The sequence below is a fragment of the Bidens hawaiensis genome, unplaced genomic scaffold (assembly GCF_021521415.1).
Source record: "Bidens hawaiensis isolate Kalapana, Puna unplaced genomic scaffold, B.hawaiensis_p1.1 tig00037811_1, whole genome shotgun sequence".
Taxonomy (NCBI): Eukaryota; Viridiplantae; Streptophyta; class Magnoliopsida; order Asterales; family Asteraceae; genus Bidens; species Bidens hawaiensis.
This window is the reverse complement of record NW_027496624.1, coordinates 63540-87593: the sequence shown is the minus strand read 5'-3', so window position 1 is coordinate 87593 and position 24054 is coordinate 63540. Positions and strand designations below refer to the sequence as shown.

Below are 24054 nucleotides of genomic sequence, written 5' to 3'. Positions count from 1 at the left end.
GTATGTATCTATGGTCGGGTGTTGTTGTCCTATTGTTCGTTCGTGTGGTGAATTTTGTATGACAAACGAGTATTAGATCTATCCATTCTATACTTGTTTCTTTTTTTTATCTGTTTCCCTTGGTTCGGTGCCTATCATTTGGTGTACCCAGGGTCGAATGGTGATCAAAACACATCGTTGTGTGTGGAAGGATCGTCGGATGACGTTGACGTAAAAGGGAAAGTGGTAGTGTGTTATAGAGGTGTTATATCGGGGATGGGAAAAGGTAGGATTGTGAAGAAAGCTGGAGGCGTTGCGATGATTCTAGTGAACGAAGCTTTAGATGGTGATAGTACTGGTGCGGATATGCATGTTCTTCCTGCTTCACATGTCGGTTTCGAAGATGGAGTCGCGGTCGATCAAGAGGAATATTAATTCAACAGCGTCGACTAAGGCTACTTTATTGTTCCAGGGGACTTTAATGAGAATAGATTCCTCTCCTGCAGTGGTTTCTTTCTCGTCTAGAGGGCCAAGCTTGCAAAGCCCATGAACCTTGAAACCGGATATTATTGGCCCGGGCGTTAGCGTGCTAGCAGAATGGCCTGCTTTTGGTGAGAACAACACACAAATAGGCTCTACATTTACTATGATCTGGGGTTCTTCAATGTCTTGCCCGCATCTGGCGGGTATAGGAGTATTGTTGAAAGCCGTCCATCCTGATTGGTCACCTGCAGCTATCAAATCCGCAATCATGACGACTGCAGATCAAGTCAGCCTAAATTTGATTATTTGTTAAAGATATATTGCAATTAATTTAAGAAACATGAATAAACAACGCATAAATTACGAGATAATAAATAAACAATCACATTCGGGTTATGGTTTGATAGCACAATATTATGTAACATGAGTTAATTAAGTGTACTAGAAAGCTACATAGACACAACTTTATTTAACACAAGTAAATGATAGATAAATGACCAAACGCTGCAATTAGTGCATAGCAATGTTTGTAACGAATCAAACTGATGAACATGCCTTCCCCTAAAAACCGTCGTCTGATCCCCGTCTTTTATTTTAATTTCCCTGCCGCATTTGTCTTCTTTTAGGCCTTCACCACTTCAACATGTTTTCTTTTGGTTGCAGCCCAGATAATGTATTTCATGTTGATGTTATAGTCGAATCCAAACCAATCAATTTTGTATTGTCTTCTGCCGCTCTTTTTCTTCTTGTGGCTTTTGACTTTTGAGTTAACTCCAAATTAATTTGGGTGGTTAGTTAGAATAAATAAATGTGTGAGTCAAATTAAATAAACTGATCAATAAGCTGGGCCTGCATAAATTAATTAATGGCACATGAATTATAATAAGCCCATATAACTCCTAAATCCTTTTTAATTAAAAACTCATTTATATCATTATTAGCTCGATCTATTTTCTTTACCTACACCCAAAAATATAATAAAAAAACATCTAAATAATCTATCTAAATGATAAAAGCAAATCCATAATCAACTGTTTAAACTACATTAAAATGCGTTAAAATATACACTGATCATAAGTAAACAAAAGGCAAAACGTTCTAATTTCTCTCTCTCTCTTTTGACTGAATTTGTGACCTGTAAACTAAAATTTTGTTATTAAAATAGTTATCCTATATGTCTTCTAGTAACATAATTTAACATTATGTCCCAATCCATTGCATTTTTTAGTAATCACTGAAGCTTGAAGACGATAATAACATTACTCAAAATAGGATACATAAACACTATTTTCCGGTCAATCCAAAGATGCCTTGATAATACTTTCAACAAAATCCGGCAACGGAATCTGGAGTCATCCAACCGTCTTTCAATTCGTGCACAAAATATTATTAGTTTGCCCGTACTATTGCCCCCAACTGATCTATAAATACACTTGTGAATGAGCATATAAATATGTTCTCACAACTCACACAATATAACTGAGACCAGTAGATGCCATGGCTTCCATACTGGTTCTCATGTTAACAACAATTTTAACCTTCATTTTGGGCAATTCGGCTGAACTCGAAACCTACATTGTCCATTTAGACTCACCCAAGACTCAACAATATGTTCTGAAACAAGATCGTCAAAACTGGTACCAATCATTTTTACCACGAGCCACTACCGGTGAAAATTATGAACCAACCATGGTGTTTGCATATCATAATGTCCTAAACGGGTTTGCAGCGAAACTATCTGCGGATCATGTCAAGACGATGGAAAATATGGAGGGTTTCTTATTTGCAAGGCCTGAAAGAATGTACATGACACGCACAACTCATACTCCCAACTTCTTGGGGCTACACCAGAATTCAGGTTTCTGGAGTGGTTCCAACTACGGAAAGGGGGTCATAGTTGGGGTTCTAGACACTGGAACGACTCCAAGTCATCCGTCTTTTAACGACAATGGAGTCCCTCCACCACCAGCAAGATGGAAAGGGAAATGTGAAATTGAAGGGTGCAATAATAAACTGATTGGGTTGCGGGATCTTACATCAGGTGGGAACGAGACGCGCTTTGATCAAGTGGGACATGGTACACACACTTCAAGCACTGCGGCTAGGAATTTTGTGAATGATGCGAGTCTTTTGGAAAACGCCAAAGGGACCGCAGCTGGAATGGCGCCACTTGCGCATGTAGCTATGTATAAAGTGTGTATAGAGGTTGAATGTCCGGAGAGTGTGATCTTAGCCGGAATGGATGCAGCAGTTGAAGATGGCGTAGATGTGCTTTCGCTATCGATAGGCTTGGATTCTGTTCCATTCTATCAGGATGGTATCGCATTAGGTGCATTTACCACGATACAGAAAGGCATATTCGTGGCTTGTTCTGCGGGTAATTTGGGTCCTTCTAACTCTACCTTGGAGAATGAGGCACCATGGATTCTTACGGTAGGTGCCAGTACCATGGATCAGAAAATAGTTGCATCTGTTTCACTTGGAAACAAGGATTTGTTGGATGGAGAATCGTTTTTCCAACCAAAAGATTTCCCTGAAACATATATGCCTTTGGTGTACCCGGGATCGAATGGTGATAAAAAACATCGTTGTGTGTGGAAGGATCATTGGACCATGTGGACGTTAAAGGGAAGGTGGTAGTGTGTGATAAAGGCATAATACCGAGAATTGATAAAGGGAAAACAGTAAAGAATGCTGGAGGTGTTGCGATGATTCTACTGAACCAAGTGACAGATGATGAATTTACTATGGCGGATTATCACGTTCTTCCAGCATCCCATGTCGGATACAAAGAAGGAGTCGTGATTAAAACGTACATTAACTCAACCGCATCTCCTACAGCCACTTTGTTGTTTCGGGGTACTGTAATCGGTGTAGATTCCGCTCCTGTTGTGGCTCTTTTCTCGTCTCGAGGGCCCAATTTGCAAAGCCCTCAAATCTTGAAACCAGATATTATTGGCCCGGGCGTTTACGTGCTAGCAGCATGGCCTGTCTCTTTTGATAACAACACACAAACAAACTATGAGTTTAATATATTATCCGGTACCTCAATGTCTTGTCCTCATCTGGCAGGAATAGCAGCATTGCTGAAAGCAGTTCATCCCGATTGGTCACCTGCGGCTATTAAATCCGCAATCATGACAACAGCTGATCAAGTAAGCCTAAATGGCAACCCTATTGCGGAAGAAAGTGGGCTCCAAGCTAAAGAGGTAGGTCCCAGCAGAGCCCAGTTGAACCCGCAGGACTCACCTTGAAGAGAGACGTCTGCGCAGAAACCAACTGGATCCGCAGGACCCACCATGCTCAGAGACGTGACGTCCTTACGCGCAGTACGCAAGCTGTTCCCGCAGGAAATGCCTCCCAATGGTGAAGTACTCCGCCTGTTCCCGCAGCTGCGGATACAAGCCATCAGGGAAGGCCACCCGCGCAGCAAGGCTACACGCACAAGGCACTTAGCTCTCAATAATTCAGTAGTCACCTGAAGGAATGAGCAAGGCTGGAATACTCCCGCCCAAATGAGCCAGTCCGTATGCTTCTGGAAGATCTTTTGTACTATACCTGCCAAGGTATGGGCAAAATAGACAAGATCTGACCAAAACAGCCCTTGAACCAATCACAGGGTGACAGCTCACCGACAACAGTACGAGGAGCACCCTCTAGTACTGTCACTATTAGCCGCTGCCTACTCACCAACCCTCACTGTGGGACGTGCGTAGCCTACAGTTGGTGGAACAGTGCATAGCCGGCAGTAAAGGAACAGTATACAGCCGGCCTTGTCACTATCAGCCGCAGCCTATCCACCAACCAGCATGGCTTGTGCGTAACCCACTGTTGGTAGAACAGGAATACTATTCAGCCGGCTGTACCTTCTTGGAAACCTACCTTCGGCTATAAATACTCTAACACCTTGGAATGGTAAGGACATGATCTGATACCTTATTATCTTATCTTCTCTAGCAATCTCTTCTGATTGGGCGGTAAGTATTCTACTTTGAGTAATTTTCTTATTGTCTTGATTAAGCTTCAGTGATTACTTAAAGCTCCTTTGGAGTTTGAAAATGGTAACGGATTTGGACATAATGTTTGCTTTTAAGATGCTTGAAAAATATTATTCATTGGGTTTGACCTCGTCTCACTTAATCAAAACTTTAAATATTATAACATTTAAATGTGAACTCTTTAACTTTTCTGTTAATAATAGAGTGCTGTGGTAGAAGTCTTGTTTTAGGGGTGATTTAGTCCAGGGGTAATATGGTCATTACGCCTGCTGAGTTTGTTAACCATTTTTATGGTTGGTACTTGTGGTGGTTAAGGGTATAAGTAAGGTTACTAATGACAGGTTCACTTTAACTTTTCATTTCTTTGTAATTTTCTTTAGATAATTCAATAAGAGGGAAATGGATCATTTGAGTATTGTTCTTGATTTAGTTTTTGTTTGTGTTTATTGTAACATTTTTAAGATCGCATTCAAAAAACTAGAATTTGGGATTGAACCGAATTTTACTTTGGCTGATTGAATTGGCTCCTTATCCAAATTTGAATACATTATTTTTTAAAGATTTGTTGTATTTGTCGGGTTTTTTCGAGTAAACACGAAACTATAACAAAATTAGCTTATTTGAATTGGCTTTTCATTTTCTATTTGAATTCGAACAGAATTAGGTACACTTTACAAATTTTTTACCTTCGCTAATCAGAATAAATAAACTAGCACCCCAGCACTGGAGCAGTTTAATGTTAAAAATAATTGTTAACATCTTATATTATTTTATTAGAAGATAATTAAGATGATTATTTTAAATCTATATACAACATATTAATTAGCAAATTCATGACATAATAACATATTGCAATTTTGTATTGTATAGAGTTTAGTTAATTAAAACATGCATGTAAATTCTATATTCTCTTATAACTATGTATTCTTCTTGCATAGCAATTTAAAAGTATTTATATTCAAAAGAGGGTGGCGCACAGCTTGTTGTCCGCTTACCAGTTTCTCTATTGTAATTGAATCATTTTATTTTCTTTAAAGAAATTTATTCCTTTTAAAAAAAATTACAATCTGATCTACTCCTATTGTTACACTAATGTTTAAATGGGCCAAAAAAAATATAAACATACAAGTGATTAAGAATCTATCTTTAAATGAGTTTTACTTCAATTTTAGTTCTTGTTGCCGTTCAAAAAAAAAATCTAATTTAGGGAATGTTGTACCACGCACAGCGATACAACCCATTCGTCACTAATTTATCACAAGTTCCTAGTTTGTTTTGCGACGATTATTGCGAGCTAGAAAATGAGTTTGCAACCAAACAAGATGTCGCTAAACCGTGATTGATAAATTTGTGGCAGATACTGTTTGTGGCACATCACATCATAGCAACATATGCACAATCAACCATTAAGAACACGTTTGTTTCACGGATTTTTTTTAATGAAATTGGAATTTGAATTGGAATGGAATGTTTGAAAATCCTTATCATATGTTATTGGAATTGGAATCTTCTCCATTCTATTTATCTCCCTTCAATCTACTACTAACATTAAATAATAAAATAAAAAAATGATAATTTAAAAAAATCTAAAAATATAAATATTAGAAAATTAATTAAAAAATCAAAAAAATTATTTAAAAATCAAACATTAAAATTATAAAAAAACTAAAAAATATATTAAATATTTATAAAAAAAACTAAAAATATATTAAACTAAACAAAGTATTAAACAAGAATTTAAACGCAAAACGAAAATTAAAGTATAATAATAATAAATAATAATAATAATATATGTTTTTCGATAAGATGACAGCAACAAGTGGACTGAGTGACTGAGTAGTTTGATTATAATAATAATAATAATAATAATAATATAACAATAATATATGCTTCCATCTTCCCTGTTTAGTTTAACTAAACACACACAAAACCCTAACCTGTGGTGGAGGAGAACTCCGATGAAGAAGAACGACGGTGGAGGTAGACGAGAAGGACGGTGGTTCACGACGGTGGAGGTAGACGGGAAGGACGGTGGTTCACGGCGGTGGAGGTACACGAGGACGGTGGTTCACGGCGGTAGAGAACGGCGGTGGAGCATGGTGGTGGAGAGAGGCGGTGGAACAGAGTCAATGGTAGTGGATTGGTGAAGATGATAATATGAAAGAGGGGTTAGGGTTAAAACATTCATTGACATTCCTTTCAAAACTGGTGGATTTTAAAATCCTATGAAAATAGGATTTGATGGGATTCTCTTTCCATTCCAATTCCGGTTAATAGAGAAACGAACACAGGAATCTGTGGGATTTAAAATCCCATTCCGTCCAATTCAATTGAATTCCGTGAAACGAACACGCCTAACAGATTTTCGACAGACAGTGACGGATTTACGACCAAAATTAGTTTGCGACTAAAAATCTGTCGCTAAATCGTGATTGATAAATTTGTGACGGATCTTGTTTGTGGGACATCACATCCAAGCAACATATGCACGATAAACCACTGTTAATACAGATTTTGACAGACAGACAGCGACGGATTTACGACCAGCTTTTGTTGCTATGATGTAGTTTTGCGACAGTATATACATTTATTGGTTAATGGTTTTTTTGTAGTAGGGTCACATTAAAGACCTGATCACTCTATATATTTCTCAAACAGGGTGCAATTTTTATAGTTTCACGTAGGATAGTAGCCAATTGATTAACTTAATTCTAAAGAATTCATGTATGGTACATCAACCATCTTCAAACGGATACACTATTTGAACACAACGCACAATAAATACTGTAAATTAAAACAATGGATATTTTAAACAAAAAGCAACAAAAGACTGCCGAATAATGCAACTACGAATTCATAGATAGTTGGCACTGCCAATTTGCCCGATGCAGATGTCGCTATAGGGCTTGGAGCTGGAGCCAATGTTTGAGGTAGAACCGTGATAACAAGCTTCATGTTTCTCAACTCGCAATGCTTTCCGACACCACAAATGTACCATTTCCTTCCTGGGGTTTGAAGGTGGACGACATCGTGTCCACTTATCATGATTCCATTTGAAGCTAAAGCGTTACATTGTTGGAAGCCGGTACCATTAACTTTCACCACGGTGTGGGAACCAACCGCATAGTTGAATACTGCATCAAGTGAATTGCAAAGGATTACACATATTAAACGTCTTTGGAATTATATTAAAAGAAAATCGGTATTACAAAACTTGCTATTAGTGACATAATTTTGTGACCGAAATTTATTAACAAGTTTGCGACAAAACTCAAATCAATCACAAGTTTGGTGCAACTCAGTATGGTGCAATAGTGACCATAGAGACCGATAGTGAATGAAAATAAACTTATGAAACATTTTGGAAAGCGGTTGTATAGTCTGACTAAAACCGGTCGCATAATTTGTGACCCATACTGGACCGTAATGAATCAAAATAATATGACCGGGTTATATAACGTACCGAGGGTATCTCCAACAAAGAAAACCTTATCCTTGGCCCATGTTTGATAATCGAAGTCGAGTTTCCAACCATTTTCATCCCCGATAATGTATTCCTTTGCGGAGATTGTGGTTGCAAGAACAAAAAGTGTTATCATGAAGACAACGTTCAAGTGGGATGTGGCCATTTTGTAATAAAATTTGGGGTTTCTAATTAATATTTCTATTGAAAACTATAAAATAATTTGTTGGATGAAATAATAGCTAATCGTTTTCTGACTATTTATACAATTTTCGAGTTAACATAGGGTACCGGCTGTAGACGGCAATGGTAATGTGGATTTGGTCTTTATAGTGCATTTGATCGCCACATAACAATAAATTTAAAAATGTTGCTTTCGTTACTGTTTTTTTATGCTCTGTAAATAATAAGTTTGATATTGCTGTACTATTGGATTTTATATAAAGGGTAAAGTTAATCTACATATGTTTTTATTGTACTAAGTGTGTGAAGTGAAAGGAGGAAAACACGTGGTGGCATTTTCGTATTGATTTCTATTTTGGGTCCCGTCTCCACCTTTGTTCGACCCGAATAACCAACCATACTATCTGCAACCAACATCAGTACTGTTATTGGAACTGCCAAATTCCATACTTCAAGTCAAGTCATACCCGAATCCCCAACCCGATCATTGGAGACGAGCAAAACCAGACGACGTTGTGGACCAGGGTCTCGAGGAAGTTTCACACCATTATGGGCGTATAATCATATCGCTCCCACAATAAGCTTAGTTCAAAATACCGAAAATGCAGATTAAGGTGTCAACATATTGTAGTATTTGTAATAACAAATGCAAAATTACGAACAAAGTGATCTTACATCTAAAATGAAGCAGATAAAATTTACGTCTAGAAATACGGACAAGCTTTCAAACTTACATAAGTTTGGGATATTTTCTGACATAGTTCAAAGTGAGTGTTGGTACTCAAAATGTCTTAAACAAAGTAGTGGTTAAAAAGGAGGACGTCCAAGACACCCGACTACACGACAAGCCGTTAAATGCACTAAAAACTTGAATAAGTGTGAGCAGGCCCGGCTTTCGAGAAAGCAAAAAAAATTTTGGGCCGAAGGCGAAAATTTGTTTAGGCCTTAATTTAAAGACGTATCTTGTTTGTTTAAACAATTAAATTTTTATATGAGTTTACTTGGTTATAATTTGAGTTGTGTAAAATTTTTTTGTATAAAAATAGGACTAAAAATGTCTTAAATTTAATTGAGACTAGAACTCATAACCTTTTTTTTTATTGAGAGTAATACTTCCTTGCCACTAGACCAAACTATTGGTTATGTAATTGAGTTTAAACATTATATATACATATTGTTTTGAATAAAAATAAACAATTTATTTAAAAAAAAATTTGGGCCAAACGGGGTGTCGGGCCTGTGGCCGTCGACCACCCCGCCACCCCTGTGGGCCCAACCCTGAGTGTGAGAATGTAACATTAAAGTTGTAAGACAGAGTACCGAAAAACATTTTTTATCTAAGTAAATTTGTCCCAATGATAATCTGAAATGCGATTTATACGTTATATTCTTCGATCGGAAGAGCGATCCATTCGCCAAGTGATCCTGACTGTCCGGACCTTTATCATTTAATAATAATAATAATAATAATAATAATAATAATAAAGTGTTTGGGCTTAAACCTTATTTGACTAACTAGACTAGGCTGAATTAGTAGATCCATAACCCAAATAGCTAAGAGCTTAATGGACTGAAAATATAATTCTTGATCAAAAATGACTGGCCCACAACAAAACTCCTGATCCAACTGAGAAGGTCCACCCGTCTTGAGATCCACGTTTTTGAAACATGTGCCACATGTAGGCCAATAGGATTAAACAATTATTATGCATCTGATGGAATAATGTGTACTTTTAGAGATCCACGTTCTTGCATTTGCCTTTAGATATCTGGTGACAAATTTCTTCTACTGATCATATACATTCTTGTTAAAAACATTCAATACATATCTTGTGTACATAGTACAGTAACTAGTACATGTTAGCTAAACAATTATTGTACAATAATTACAATGGCTTCTATATTGATTCTTGTTCTAGTGACCATTTTGATCTTTACTTTCATCAATGCTGCTGAACTTGAAACCTACATTGTCCATTTGGACTCACCCGATGATCAACAGTTTGTTCGAAAACAATATCGTGAAAACTGGTATCAATCATTTTTACCGCTAGCCACTAATGGTGCAAATGATGTACCAACCATTGTTTTTGCATATCATAACGTGCTAAACGGGTTTGCGGCAAAACTATCACCGGATCATGTTAAGGAGATGGAGAATATAGAGGAGTTTTTATTTGCAAGGCCTGAAAGAGTATATATGACTCAAACTACTCATAGTTCTAACTTCTTGGGGCTGCACCGGAATGTAGGGTTTTGGAGCGGTTCGAATTACGGAAAGGAGGTCATAATCGGGGTTTTAGACACCGGAACAACTCCGAAGCATCCTTCTTTTAATGATGGTGGAGTCCCTAAACCACCAGCTAAATGGAAAGGGAAATGTGAAGTTGAAGGGTGCAATAATAAACTAATCGGGTTGCGGGATCTAACTAAGGGTGGAAATGGTCATACACCGTTTGATGAATTCGGGCATGGTACGCATACATCGAGCACTGCAGCTGGGAATTTTGTTAAAAATGTGAGTGTGTTTGGGAATGCTAAAGGGACTGCGGTTGGGATGGCGCCGCTTGCTCATGTGGCTATGTATAAAGTGTGTACGGATGGGGATTGTCCTGAGAGTGCGATCATAGCCGGATTGGATGCAGCAGTTGAAGATGGTGTAGATGTGCTTTCGCTATCGTTAGGGATTGATTCAGTTCCGTTGTATCAAGATGGTATCGCGATAGGTTCATTTACCGCGATACAGAAAGGTATATTTGTGGCTTGTGCTGCTGGTAATTTCGGACCGTCTAACTCGACATTGTCAAATGAAGCTCCATGGATTCTTACAGTAGGGGCTAGTACCATGGATAGGAAAATAGTTGCAACCGTTTCTCTTGGAAACAAGGATTTGTTAATAAACGGAGAATCGTTGTTCCAACCGAAAGGTTTCCCTAGAACATATATGCCTTTGGTGTACCCGGGGTCGAATGGTGATCAAAACACGTCGTTGTGTATGGAAGGATCGTTGGATGATGTCGATGTTAAAGGGAAAGTGGTAGTGTGCGATAGAGGTGTATATCGAGGACGGGAAAAGGTAGGATTGTAAAGAAAGCTGGAGGGGCTGCGATGATTCTAGTGAATGAAGCTTTAGATGGCGATAGTACTGGTGCGGATATGCATGTTCTTCCTGCTTCACATGTTGGTTACAAAGATGGAGTCGCGATCAAGAGGTATATTAATTCAACCGTGTCGCCTAAGGCTACTTTATTGTTCAGGGGGACTGTAATAGGAATAGATTCCGCTCCTGCAGTGGCTTCTTTCTCGTCTAGAGGGCCAAGCTTGCAAAGCCCGGGAATCTTGAAACCGGATATTATTGGCCCGGGCGTTAGCGTACTAGCAGCATGGCCTGTTTTTAGTGAGAACAACACACAAATAGGCTCTACATTTACTATGATCTCGGGTACATCAATGTCTTGCCCGCATCTGGCGGGCATAGCAGCATTGTTGAAAGCCGCTCATCCTGATTGGTCACCTGCAGCTATCAAATCCGCAATCATGAAGACTGCGGATCAAGTCAGCCTAAATGGTAATCCTATTCAGGATGAAAGAGGGCTCCGTGCAGACATATTTTCAATAGGTTCGGGCCATGTAAATCCATCAAAAGCTGATGATCCCGGTCTGGTTTTTGACATAGAACCAGATGATTACATTCCTTATTTATGCGGGCTCAGCTTCACAAGCCAACAAGTTGGAATCATTGTAAAAAAAACAGTTATATGTCCGAAAACAATTCCTGAAGGACAACTGAACTATCCTTCCTTTGCGGTGACATTAGCACATGGCGAAAGCAAAAGATACACACGGACGGTTACAAACGTTGGTAAGGCTAATTCCACTTACACATTGTTGGTGCAAGATATTGTTATTCCAAATGGCATACTTATCGTCGCTCACAATCATACTTTGAAGTTCACTAAAGTGAACCAAAAGTTGACGTATGAAGTAACGTTTAGACGTTCTAGTAGCGTGGAAATTAACGTTCCTTATGGTGAAGGAGCGATGGTTTGGCGTTCGGGGAAATATTCGGTTAGAACCCCTTTCGCAATCAAGTTTGCGTAAAAGATTGTGAGATCTAGTTATCTTTGTAAGACTGTATGTGTTGTTGAAATGTTTATTTAAATTATACAGTATACTTTTTGTGATCTTTTGTTAAATCAAATAAGTCTTGTTTCTATTTAGTTCTCAGTTTGTAATGCTATTTAAGAAATTGTTACAATTCAGTAGGATTTAATCTTTCCAGTTCAATTAATCTACTGTTATGTTGTTTGATCTAACCCAACATGTGTTTCCTACTTATGCTTTTATTGTTTCCTTTTTCGCCTGTTTCCATCTTTGGAATTCATATAATCCTTGTCCGAATGCATTGGTTTCGTCTGTACCTGTCTATGTAATGTTGTAAGAACATTCACAATGCATTATCTTTTAAGAAAGATGAACGAACGGCACACAAAAGTAGGCGATAATAAATAAACAATCACATCCGGGTTATGGTTTCAAATCATAGCGCCATATTATGTAACCTGACTTAATTAAGTGCACTAGAAAGCTACATAGATGTAACTTTATTTAACACTTGTAAATGATAGATAAATGAGTAAAAACTACAATTCAATAGTCCGTCAATCCATTAATCCGTTAATCCTAAAAACTATCCTTTTTTTCTAAAAACTATCGGTCAATCCGTTTTTTTCTTTTAATTTCCCAGCCGGAATTGTCTTTCTCTTGGGCCTTCACCACATCAACTGATCATGGCACAACACGTTTTCTGTAGTTGCAGCCCAGATAATGTATTTCATGTTGATGTTATAGTCGAATCCAAACCAATCAATTTTGTGTTTTTCTTCTGTCTCTCCTTTTCTTCTTGTGGCTTTTGATTTAACTCCAAGTATGGGCTGCCAATTAGAATAGATAAATGTGTTTTAAGTCAAATTAAATAAAGTAATAAACTGATCAAATGGCCTGCATTATGATTATTTAATAGCACATGAATTATAATAAGCCCATATAACTCCTAAATCCTTTTTAATTAAAAAAAACAATTATATCACTATTAGCCCTATTTTCTTGAAGTACACCAAAAAATATATACTGTATAATATATATATATATATATATATAGAAAATGGTTCAAATAAGAATAAGAATAAGGAGTTTCCTACGAATGGTAAGAACCAACAAATTTTTGACATATGGCATTACAAATTATGGTAAAAGAACAATTCTAGAAAACTATGTCAATTATAATGATAAATGAGTAATTCTAGGAAACTATGTCGGTTATTGTTAATTTTAAATTTCAACCATTGATTAACATGATCTAATGATTGTGATTTATTCCTAGTCTTTATAAGAAACTACTTATTTTTAGGATAACCCTCCTCTATATATATATGTTTGGTTTAATTTTAGCCCAAAATCGACCCAAATGAACCCGTACACACCGCTTCTAGTAACATAATTTAACATATTAGTAATTCTTTTGGTACATTCTTAAAAAAAAAGGTTTGACTCGCGTAGACCTATAGTCAAACCAAATATATTCCCATGACAAGAGAAAAATCCCATCAGTTTTCAAATATTTAAAAAATATGAAAGCCAAACTTTCTTAAAAAAATCTACATTATGTCTCAATCCATTTCCATGTTCAGTAATCATTGAAGCTTGAACACGATAATAAATTAAAATTACTCACAATAGGATACAAACACTATTTTCCGGTTAAACCAAAGATGCCTTGGTAATACTTTCAACAAAATCCGGCAAGCGAAATCTGGAGTCATCCAACCGTCTTTCGTACACAGAATATTATTAGTTTGCCCGTACTACATGCCCCAACTGATCTATAAATACACTTGTGAATGAGCATAGAAATATGTCCTCACAACTCACACAATATAAATGAGACCAATAGCTGCAATGGCTTCCATACTGGTTCTCATGTTAACAATCATTTTAACCTTCATTTGGGGCAATTCGGCTGAACTAGAAACCTACATTGTACATTTAGACTCACCCAAGACTCAACAATTTGTTCTAAAACAAGATCGTCAAAACTGGTACCAATCATTTTTACCACGAGCCACTACCGATGAAAATGATGAACCAACCATGGTGTTCGCATATCATAACGTGCTAAACGGGTTTGCTGCGAAACTATCTCCAGATCATGTCAAGGCGATGGAAAGTAAAGAGGGGTTCTTATCTGCAAGGCCTGAGAGAGTGTACATGAAAGATACTACTCATACTCCCAACTTCTTGGGGCTGCACCAGAATTCAGGTTTCTGGAGCGGTTCAAACTACGGAAAGGGGGTCATCATCGGGCTTCTAGACTCTGGAACGACTCCAAGCCATCCGTATTTTAACGACAATGGAGTCCCTCCACCACCAGCAAAGTGGAAAGGGAAATGTGAAATTGAAGGCTGCAATAATAAACTAATCGGGTTGCGGGATCTTACAACGACAGGCATAAATGACACACGGTTTGATCCAGACGGGCATGGCACACACACTTCAAGCGCAGCGGCTGGGAATTTTGTGAATAACGCAAGTTTCTTTGGAAATGCCAAAGGGACCGCGGTTGGGATGGCGCCACTCGCGCATGTGGCGATGTATAAAGTGTGCACGCAATTGGATTGTCTAGAGAGTGTGGTCTTAGCTGGATTTGATCCAGCAGTTGAAGATGGTGTAGATGTGATTTCGGTATCTCTAGGCTTTGATTCTGTTCCATATTATCAGGATGGTATGGCGGTAGGCGCATTTACCGCGATACAAAAAGGTATATTTGTGGCTTGTTCTGGGGGCAATTTAGGTCCTGATAACTCTACATTGCACATGAAGCACCATGGATACTTACAGTAGGGGCTAGTACCATTGATCGAAAATTCGTTGTGTCGGTTTCTCTTGGAAACAAGGATGTGTTAGATGGACAATCTTTTTTTACAACCGAAAGATTTCCCTCAAACATATTTTCCTTTAGTGTACCCGGGATCGAATGGTGATCAAAACATGTCGTTGTGTGCGGAAGGATCGTTGGACCAGGTGGATGTGATAGAGGTATAATATCTAGAATTGAAAAGGGGCAAACCGTAAAAGATGCTGGTGGTGCTGCAATTATTGTACTGAACCAAGCGGAAAATGGTGAACAAACTTTTGCGGACTTTCAAGCTCTTCCTGCATCAAATGTCGGTTACAATGAAGCAGTCGCGATTAAGACGTACATTAACTCAACCGCGTCTCCTACAGCCACTTTATTGTTTCGAGGGACTGTAATCGGAGTAGATTCAGCTCCTGCTGTGGCTCTTTTCTCGTCTCGGGGGCCAAATTTGCAAAGCCCTCAAATCTTGAAACCAGATATTATTGGCCCAGGCGTTATCGTGTTAGCAGCATGGCCGGTCTCTGTTGACAACAACACACAAACAAACTATGGGTTTAATATGATATCTGGTACCTCAATGTCTTGTCCTCATCTGGCAGGCATAGGAGCATTGTTGAAAGCAGTTCATCCTGATTGGTCACCTGCGGCTATTAAATACGCAATCATGACAACAGCTGATCAAGTAAGCCTAAATGGAAACCCTATTGCGGAAGAAAGCGAGCTCCAAGCAGACAGATTTGCAATAGGTTCAGGCCATGTGAATCCATCAAAAGCTAATGATCCAGGGCTAGTTTTTGACATTGAACCAGATGACTACATTCCTTATTTGTGTGGTCTCGGATACACAAGCCAACAAGTTGGAATCATTGTAACGAAAATAGTTTCATGCGAGAAAACTATTCCTGAAGGACAACTGAACTATCCTTCCTTTGTGATGACATTAGCAAGAGGTGAAAACAAAACATACACAAGGACGGTGACGAACGTTGGTGAGGCGAATTCCACTTATACTATATCGGGGTCGGATGTCATTGTTCCAAAGGGTATAGTTCTTGAAATTCACAATCCTACTTTGGAATTCACCGAAGTGAACCAAAAGTTTACGTATGAACTAACATTTAGACGTTATAGTGATGTGGAAGTTAATGTTCCTTATGGTGAAGGAATGATGGCTTGGCGTTCGGGTAAATACTTGGTTAGAATCCCTTTCGTAATCAAGTTCGTGTAAGATACATTGATGGTCTAACCTTCTTTGTAAGACTGTGTGTTTCCTTGTTTCCTTTCTTGTTTGTTTCCAACTTTCCATATATGTATGCATGTGTGGATTCGCTAGTAGTCTCTAGCTTCTTAATTATGTAACATTATAAGAATCCTGGATTCATTATCCTTAAAAAAGTTGCAATCACTTATAAATCTTCTATTAATCAGACGCCATTTAACATACTATATGTTAGGAATTGGAACTTAAAAAGGTAGATGACAAACAAAACCCTAAATCTCTTTAAAGAAGACAAGACGAAACAGGTCTAAAATTACAAGCCTAATCAAGAACATATGAATGATGAGAAAAGTTGTTTAGATCAAGTCCTTCAATTTTGTTTACCGGTTTGCCCCAATTGACAAATAAACACAACTAAATAGATCATAGTAGAAACCAAAACTTAAACTATACATTTAACTATGACTAGCAAACCTTAGAAATGTGTGACTGTATAATCATTTAAAATGTTTTTGTTTTGGTCTCACTTTTATAGGGGCTTGCTGTATTTAACCCTACACTGTTTCCGAACGGTTATTTGACGTTGCATCGAACGACCATTTAAAGGTTGTGAGCTTAAGCAAATAGCAATGTGGTGAAGAGCACAATTCACAAAAGTGTATCTCTTGCTCGTTTTCGCTTGGCACCCCGATTTTCTTAGACCCAAAGCATGCTCGTAAATGTCTCAAATTAGTATCTTTAATGTTCAATGACGTGTAGCACATAAGTACGCTTGAAGTACCAAAGCTCAGACTAAACACCAAATAAAAACTATAAAAAAATGCATATATATTAGATGACTTATAGTTTTATACCCAACCATCATTTATGTATATGTATGTATTCATTTCCATGAAGAATGAAGCAGAGGTTTATGATGAAAAAAAAGTTTTGTGTTAATTTATCTCACAGGATTATGAGTTAATCGTCTATGATAGCTCAACCATGGCGTGTTAGGTGGTGATCTTAGACCCGATTATCTAAACGTAGTGGTTTGTCTGTATCTAAGGTTGAGTGTCGTTGCCCTATTGTTCGCTTGTGTGGTGAATTCTGTATCACAAACGAGCATTAGATCCATCCATTTTATACTTGTTTCTTTCTTTATCCGTTTCACCTGGTCTGGTGCCTATCATATGGTATCAGAGCCAGAGCCGAAACCGAACCCTTTCGACTCATAGTCTTTCTACTTGTTATCCCAACTCAACACCAAAAAAAAAGTTGCATCAGATTCTTCTTCAATATTGGAAAGTATGTTCTTGCATCAGATAGTATGTGAATTGATTGCTCAAGTCGAGGAGGTGATTTTGGAAACATTTTTGCAAGGTCATAGTGGTGTAACTGTATCTGTGATCTTCATAACCGCAACCCTACGATTTGAGGGTGGTGTATCTGCATCCCGCATGATCGTTGCCCGTGTCCCCATCCGAAGATGTGACTTTCGTTTTGAACACCAATATCTTGCTGTAGACTTTCTCAAAGGAACTATGGATCAAGAATTATGGGTTCTTTCTCCATGCAATAGTTGTGGTAAAACAAATCCAAATTTGAGGACTAACTTTTGTCAAGATGGAGAGAATGATAACATGAAGAATTGAGTCTCTATGCATGCCTTCTATCCCCACGTTAACACTTGCAATTGTTTTTATTAAAATTCATTTTCTTTATTCTTTTATTAATAGTTTTTATTGGTTAGTTTTTCATTTCCCAAAAAAACATACGTGGGGTAGTTTATGTTTCTATATCACTATATGTATTCATTTCTATGAAGAATGAAGCACAAGTTTATGATGTAAAAAAAGTTGTGTTAATTTATCTTGTTGGATTATGAGTTAAATTCATTCGTTTATGCTAGCTCAACCGTGGCGTATTGGGTGGTGATCTTAGACCCGATTAACTAACTGTAGTGAGTGTATGTATCTATGGTCGGGTGTTGTTGTCCTATTGTTCGTTCGTGTGGTGAATTTTGTATGACAAACGAGTATTAGATCTATCCATTCTATACTTGTTTCTTTTTTTTATCTGTTTCCCTTGGTTCGGTGCCTATCATTTGGTGTACCCAGGGTCGAATGGTGATCAAAACACATCGTTGTGTATGGAAGGATCGTCGGATGACGTTGACGTAAAAGGGAAAGTGGTAGTGTGTTATAGAGGTGTTATATCGGGGATGGGAAAAGGTAGGATTGTGAAGAAAGCTGGAGGTGTTGCGATGATTCTAGTGAACGAAGCTTTAGATGGTGATAGTACTGGTGCGGATATGCATGTTCTTCCTGCTTCACATGTCGGTTTCGAAGATGGAGTCGCGGTCGATCAAGAGGTATATTAATTCAACAGCGTCGACTAAGGCTACTTTATTGTTCCAGGGGACTTTAATGAGAATAGATTCCGCTCCTGCAGTGGTTTCTTTCTCGTCTAGAGGGCCAAGCTTGCAAAGCCCATGAACCTTGAAACCGGATATTATTGGCCCGGGCGTTAGCGTGCTAGCAGAATGGCCTGCTTTTGGTGAGAACAACACACAAATAGGCTCTACATTTACTATGATCTGGGGTTCTTCAATGTCTTGCCCGCATCTGGCGGGTATAGGAGTATTGTTGAAAGCCGTCCATCCTGATTGGTCACCTGCAGCTATCAAATCCGCAATCATGACGACTGCAGATCAAGTCAGCCTAAATTTGATTATTTGTTAAAGATATATTGCAATTAATTTAAGAAACATGAATAAACAACGCATAAATTACGAGATAATAAATAAACAATCACATTCGGGTTATGGTTTGATAGCACAATATTATGTAACATGAGTTAATTAAGTGTACTAGAAAGCTACATAGACACAACTTTATTTAACACAAGTAAATGATAGATAAATGACCAAACGCTGCAATTAGTGCATAGCAATGTTTGTAACGAATCAAACTGATGAACATGCCTTCCCCTAAAAACCGTCGTCTGATCCCCGTCTTTTATTTTAATTTCCCTGCCGCATTTGTCTTCTTTTAGGCCTTCACCACTTCAACATGTTTTCTTTTGGTTGCAGCCCAGATAATGTATTTCATGTTGATGTTATAGTCGAATCCAAACCAATCAATTTTGTATTGTCTTCTGCCGCTCTTTTTCTTCTTGTGGCTTTTGACTTTTGAGTTAACTCCAAATTAATTTGGGTGGTTAGTTAGAATAAATAAATGTGTGAGTCAAATTAAATAAACTGATCAATAAGCTGGGCCTGCATAAATTAATTAATGGCACATGAATTATAATAAGCCCATATAACTCCTAAATCCTTTTTAATTAAAAACTCATTTATATCATTATTAGCTCGATCTATTTTCTTTACCTACACCCAAAAATATAATAAAAAAACATCTAAATAATCTATCTAAATGATAAAAGCAAATCCATAATCAACTGTTTAAACTACATTAAAATGCGTTAAAATATACACTGATCATAAGTAAACAAAAGGCAAAACGTTCTAATTTCTCTCTCTCTCTTTTGACTGAATTTGTGACCTGTAAACTAAAATTTTGTTATTAAAATAGTTATCCTATATGTCTTCTAGTAACATAATTTAACATTATGTCCCAATCCATTGCATTTTTTAGTAATCACTGAAGCTTGAAGACGATAATAACATTACTCAAAATAGGATACATAAACACTATTTTCCGGTCAATCCAAAGATGCCTTGATAATACTTTCAACAAAATCCGGCAACGGAATCTGGAGTCATCCAACCGTCTTTCAATTCGTGCACAAAATATTAGTTTGCCCGTACTATTGCCCCCAACTGATCTATAAATACACTTGTGAATGAGCATATAAATATGTTCTCACAACTCACACAATATAACAGAGACCAGTAGATGCCACGGCTTCCATACTGGTTCTCATGTTAACAACAATTTTAACCTTCATTTTGGGCAATTCGGCTGAACTCGAAACCTACATTGTCCATTTAGACTCACCCAAGACTCAACAATATGTTCTGAAACAAGATCGTCAAAACTGGTACCAATCATTTTTACCACGAGCCACTACCGGTGAAAATTATGAACCAACCATGGTGTTTGCATATCATAATGTCCTAAACGGGTTTGCAGCGAAACTATCTGCGGATCATGTCAAGACGATGGAAAATATGGAGGGTTTCTTATTTGCAAGGCATGAAAGAATGTACATGACACGCACAACTCATACTCCCAACTTCTTGGGGCTACACCAGAATTCAGGTTTCTGGAGTGGTTCCAACTACGGAAAGGGGGTCATAGTTGGGGTTCTAGACACTGGAACGACTCCAAGTCATCCGTCTTTTAACGACAATGGAGTCCCTCCACCACCAGCAAGATGGAAAGGGAAATGTGAAATTGAAGGGTGCAATAATAAACTGATTGGGTTGCGGGATCTTACATCAGGTGGGAACGAGACGCGCTTTGATCAAGTGGGACATGGTACACACACTTCAAGCACTGCGGCTGGGAATTTTGTGAATGATGCGAGTCTTTTGGAAAACGCCAAAGGGACCGCAGCTGGAATGGCGCCACTTGCGCATGTAGCTATGTATAAAGTGTGTATAGAGGTTGAATGTCCGGAGAGTGTGATCTTAGCCGGAATGGATGCAGCAGTTGAAGATGGCGTAGATGTGCTTTCGCTATCGATAGGCTTGGATTCTGTTCCATTCTATCAGGATGGTATCGCATTAGGTGCATTTACCACGATACAGAAAGGCATATTCGTGGCTTGTTCTGCGGGTAATTTGGGTCCTTCTAACTCTACCTTGGAGAATGAGGCACCATGGATTCTTACGGTAGGTGCCAGTACCATGGATCAGAAAATAGTTGCATCTGTTTCACTTGGAAACAAGGATTTGTTGGATGGAGAATCGTTTTTCCAACCAAAAGATTTCCCTGAAACATATATGCCTTTGGTGTACCCGGGATCGAATGGTGATAAAAAACATCGTTGTGTGTGGAAGGATCATTGGACCATGTGGACGTTAAAGGGAAGGTGGTAGTGTGTGATAAAGGCATAATACCGAGAATTGATAAAGGGAAAACAGTAAAGAATGCTGGAGGTGTTGCGATGATTCTACTGAACCAAGCGACAGATGATGAATTTACTACGGCGGATTATCACGTTCTTCCAGCATCCCATGTCGGATACAAAGAAGGAGTCGTGATTAAAACGTACATTAACTCAACCGCATCTCCTACAGCCACTTTGTTGTTTCGGGGTACTGTAATCGGTGTAGATTCAGCTCCTGTTGTGGCTCTTTTCTCGTCTCGAGGGCCCAATTTGCAGAGCCCTCAAATCTTGAAACCAGATATTATTGGCCTGGGCGTTTACGTGCTAGCAGCATGGCCTGTCTCTTTTGATAACAACACACAAACAAACTATCAGTTTAATATATTATCCGGTACCTCAATGTCTTGTCCTCATCTGGCAGGAATAGCAGCATTGCTGAAAGCAGTTCATCCCGATTGGTCACCTGCGGCTATTAAATCCGCAATCATGACAACAGCTGATCAAGTAAGCCTAAATGGCAACCCTATTGCGGAAGAAAGTGGGCTCCAAGCTGAAGAGGTAGGTCCCAGCAGAGCCCAGTTGGACCCGCAGGACTCACCTTGAAGAGAGACGTCTGCGCAGAAACCAACTGGATCCGCAGGACCCACCATGCTCAGAGACGTGACGTCCTTACGCGCGCAACGCAAGCTGTTCCCGCAGGAAATGCCTCCCAATGGTGAAGTACTCCGCCTGTTCCCGCAGCTGCGGATACAAGCCATCAGGGAAGGCCACCCGCGCAGCAAGGCTACACGCACAAGGCACTTAGCTCTCAATAATTCAGTAGTCACCTGAAGGAATGAGCAAGGCGGGAATACTCCCGCCCAAATGAGCCAGTCCGTATGCTTCTGGAAGATCTTTTGTACTATACCTGCCAAGGTATGGGCAAAATAGACAAGATCTGACCAAAACAGCCCTTGAACCAATCACAGGGTGACAGCTCACCGACAACAGTACGAGGAGCACCCTCTAGTACTGTCACTATTAGCCGCTGCCTACTCACCAACCCTCACTGTGGGACGTGCGTAGCCTACAGTTGGTGGAACAGTGCATAGCCGGCAGTAAAGGAACAGTATACAGCCGGCCTTGTCACTATCAGCCGCAGCCTATCCACCAACCAGCATGGCTTGTGCGTAACCCACTGTTGGTAGAACAGGAATACTATTCAGCCGGCTGTACCTTCTTGGAAACCTACCTTCGGCTATAAATACTCTAACACCTTGGAATGGTAAGGACATGATCTGATACCTCATTATCTTATCTTCTCTAGCAATCTCTTAATATACACTTATATTCAGAGCAATCTAGTCTGATTCTCACACCGGAGGGTGTTCACAAGGAGGAACCCCCCCCCCCTTCTCAGTGACGAGCTTACGGTGTCTGTTTTGCAGGTCACCTGAAGAATAACTCTCTGCTGGACCTCATCCTCGTGGGAAACATCTATTTAACCCCCAGATTATCCGTAATCTGCCCCGGGGTCGATTAGTGTTTCTTCATTGGCGCCATCCGTGCATAAAAGCTAGAACTAATTCTTAGTTTTTTCAAAATTCCTGAAGAAATGGTTAACGTTACTCCGGTCCCAAAGCCAATAAGTGACCAAGAAACCCCGGTAACCACAACCCCAGCAACTGGGGGGAACACCGGCGGTTATACAAATTTTACGAACACTACCCCGGTTACCCAAGCCGGGACAAGTGCAGTAAACAATATTTCACTGGGGTTCACTGATGCCCAGTTGGAGAAACGGACGAGGCTCCCTCGCCAAACACTCGATCAAGTTAAGGCGTGGGCCGAAGCACGTCAGAAAGAGTTCCAAGCTGAGTTGGATGAACGCTTGCGTTCACTTCAACAGGCTGACGAATTCGGCAGTACTCGCCAACATCTCAACATGAACAGTGAGTGCGAGTACTCGGACAATGAGCGGGAAGAATCTGATACCGACGCAAACCCTCGCCATAAGGCGAAAGGGAAGCGTAAGGAAACGGACTTCCAACCGACAAGGAATTTTGGAGAAACCTTTAAACCAACGAACGTGGGGAGAAACCCACGTGACTTCTCCAAAACCTTTAGACCAACTGCTGCAAATGCAGGAAAGTTCAAGTTTGCAAGGGACATGGCGGAAGCAATCGCCCCGAGAAGTGCCAAACAAATGTCCAACATCGGCACTTATGATGGTCTATCCGACCCAGACGATCACTTGAACAGATTCATTGCGGGGGCAACCGTCAGCAACTGGACGGAACCCACGTGGTGTTATATGTTCCAGATGACACGGGTTGGAGCGGCCAGGGCATGGTTCGATCGTTTACCGGTCCACCACATCTATGATTGGGCGGACTTTCAGAACAAGTTCAGCCAACACTTCAGCCAACAGAGGAAATATACTGAAGAACAGTGGACGATCCTCAACTGCGTTAGAGAGGAGGATGAATCTTTACTAGACTTCATCACTCGCTTCAACTCCAAAAAGCTGAGTCTGGGCAACATAAGTGAAGATCTTGTTCGCGCCGCTTTCATCCAGGGCGCCGAATACCCAGAGCTTATCCGCACATTGACGGGTAAGGACGGCATGCCATCCACATGGGATGCCATCATGACGGCGGCCAAGCGCTTCGCCGAGACAGAGAAGCAACTGGGAAGGGATCTTCCCCAGAGTACACACCTCTACACGCAAAGGACTAGAGAAAACAATGTTCGGATCGCCCGGCAGAACAAAAAG

At 39.4% G+C, this 24054-nt stretch overlaps 1 protein-coding gene and 4 pseudogenes across 1 annotated transcript; 4 read left to right on the top strand and 1 right to left on the bottom strand.

Annotated features, from left to right (window-relative positions):
• Positions 1–1934: 1934 nt before the first annotated feature.
• LOC143589781 (subtilisin-like protease pseudogene) lies at positions 1935–3716 on the top strand (annotated as a pseudogene).
• A 3371-nt stretch (positions 3717–7087) lies between these two features.
• LOC143589786 (blue copper protein 1a-like) lies at positions 7088–8127 on the bottom strand. The gene is made up of 2 exons (XM_077070447.1): positions 7924–8127; positions 7088–7594 (listed from the first exon to the last, which is right to left on the bottom strand). The coding sequence occupies exons 1-2, from the start codon at positions 8087–8089 to the stop codon at positions 7269–7271; spliced, it is 492 nt and encodes a 163-aa protein (XP_076926562.1). The 5' UTR covers positions 8090–8127; the 3' UTR covers positions 7088–7268.
• A 1870-nt stretch (positions 8128–9997) lies between these two features.
• LOC143589789 (subtilisin-like protease pseudogene) lies at positions 9998–12231 on the top strand (annotated as a pseudogene).
• A 1631-nt stretch (positions 12232–13862) lies between these two features.
• On the top strand, positions 13863–16283 carry LOC143589790 (subtilisin-like protease pseudogene; annotated as a pseudogene).
• Positions 16284–18372: 2089 nt separating this feature from the next.
• On the top strand, positions 18373–21902 carry LOC143589780 (subtilisin-like protease pseudogene; annotated as a pseudogene).
• Positions 21903–24054: the final 2152 nt, after the last annotated feature.

Coding starts and splice junctions, on each gene's coding strand:
- LOC143589786 (XM_077070447.1), bottom strand. CDS start 8,089: ATGGCCACATCCCACTTGAACGTTGTCTTCATGATAACACTTTTTGTT. Junction 7,595..7,923: donor CTTTGTTGGAGATACCCTCG/GTACGTTATATA, acceptor CACTTGATGCAG/TATTCAACTATGCGGTTGGT.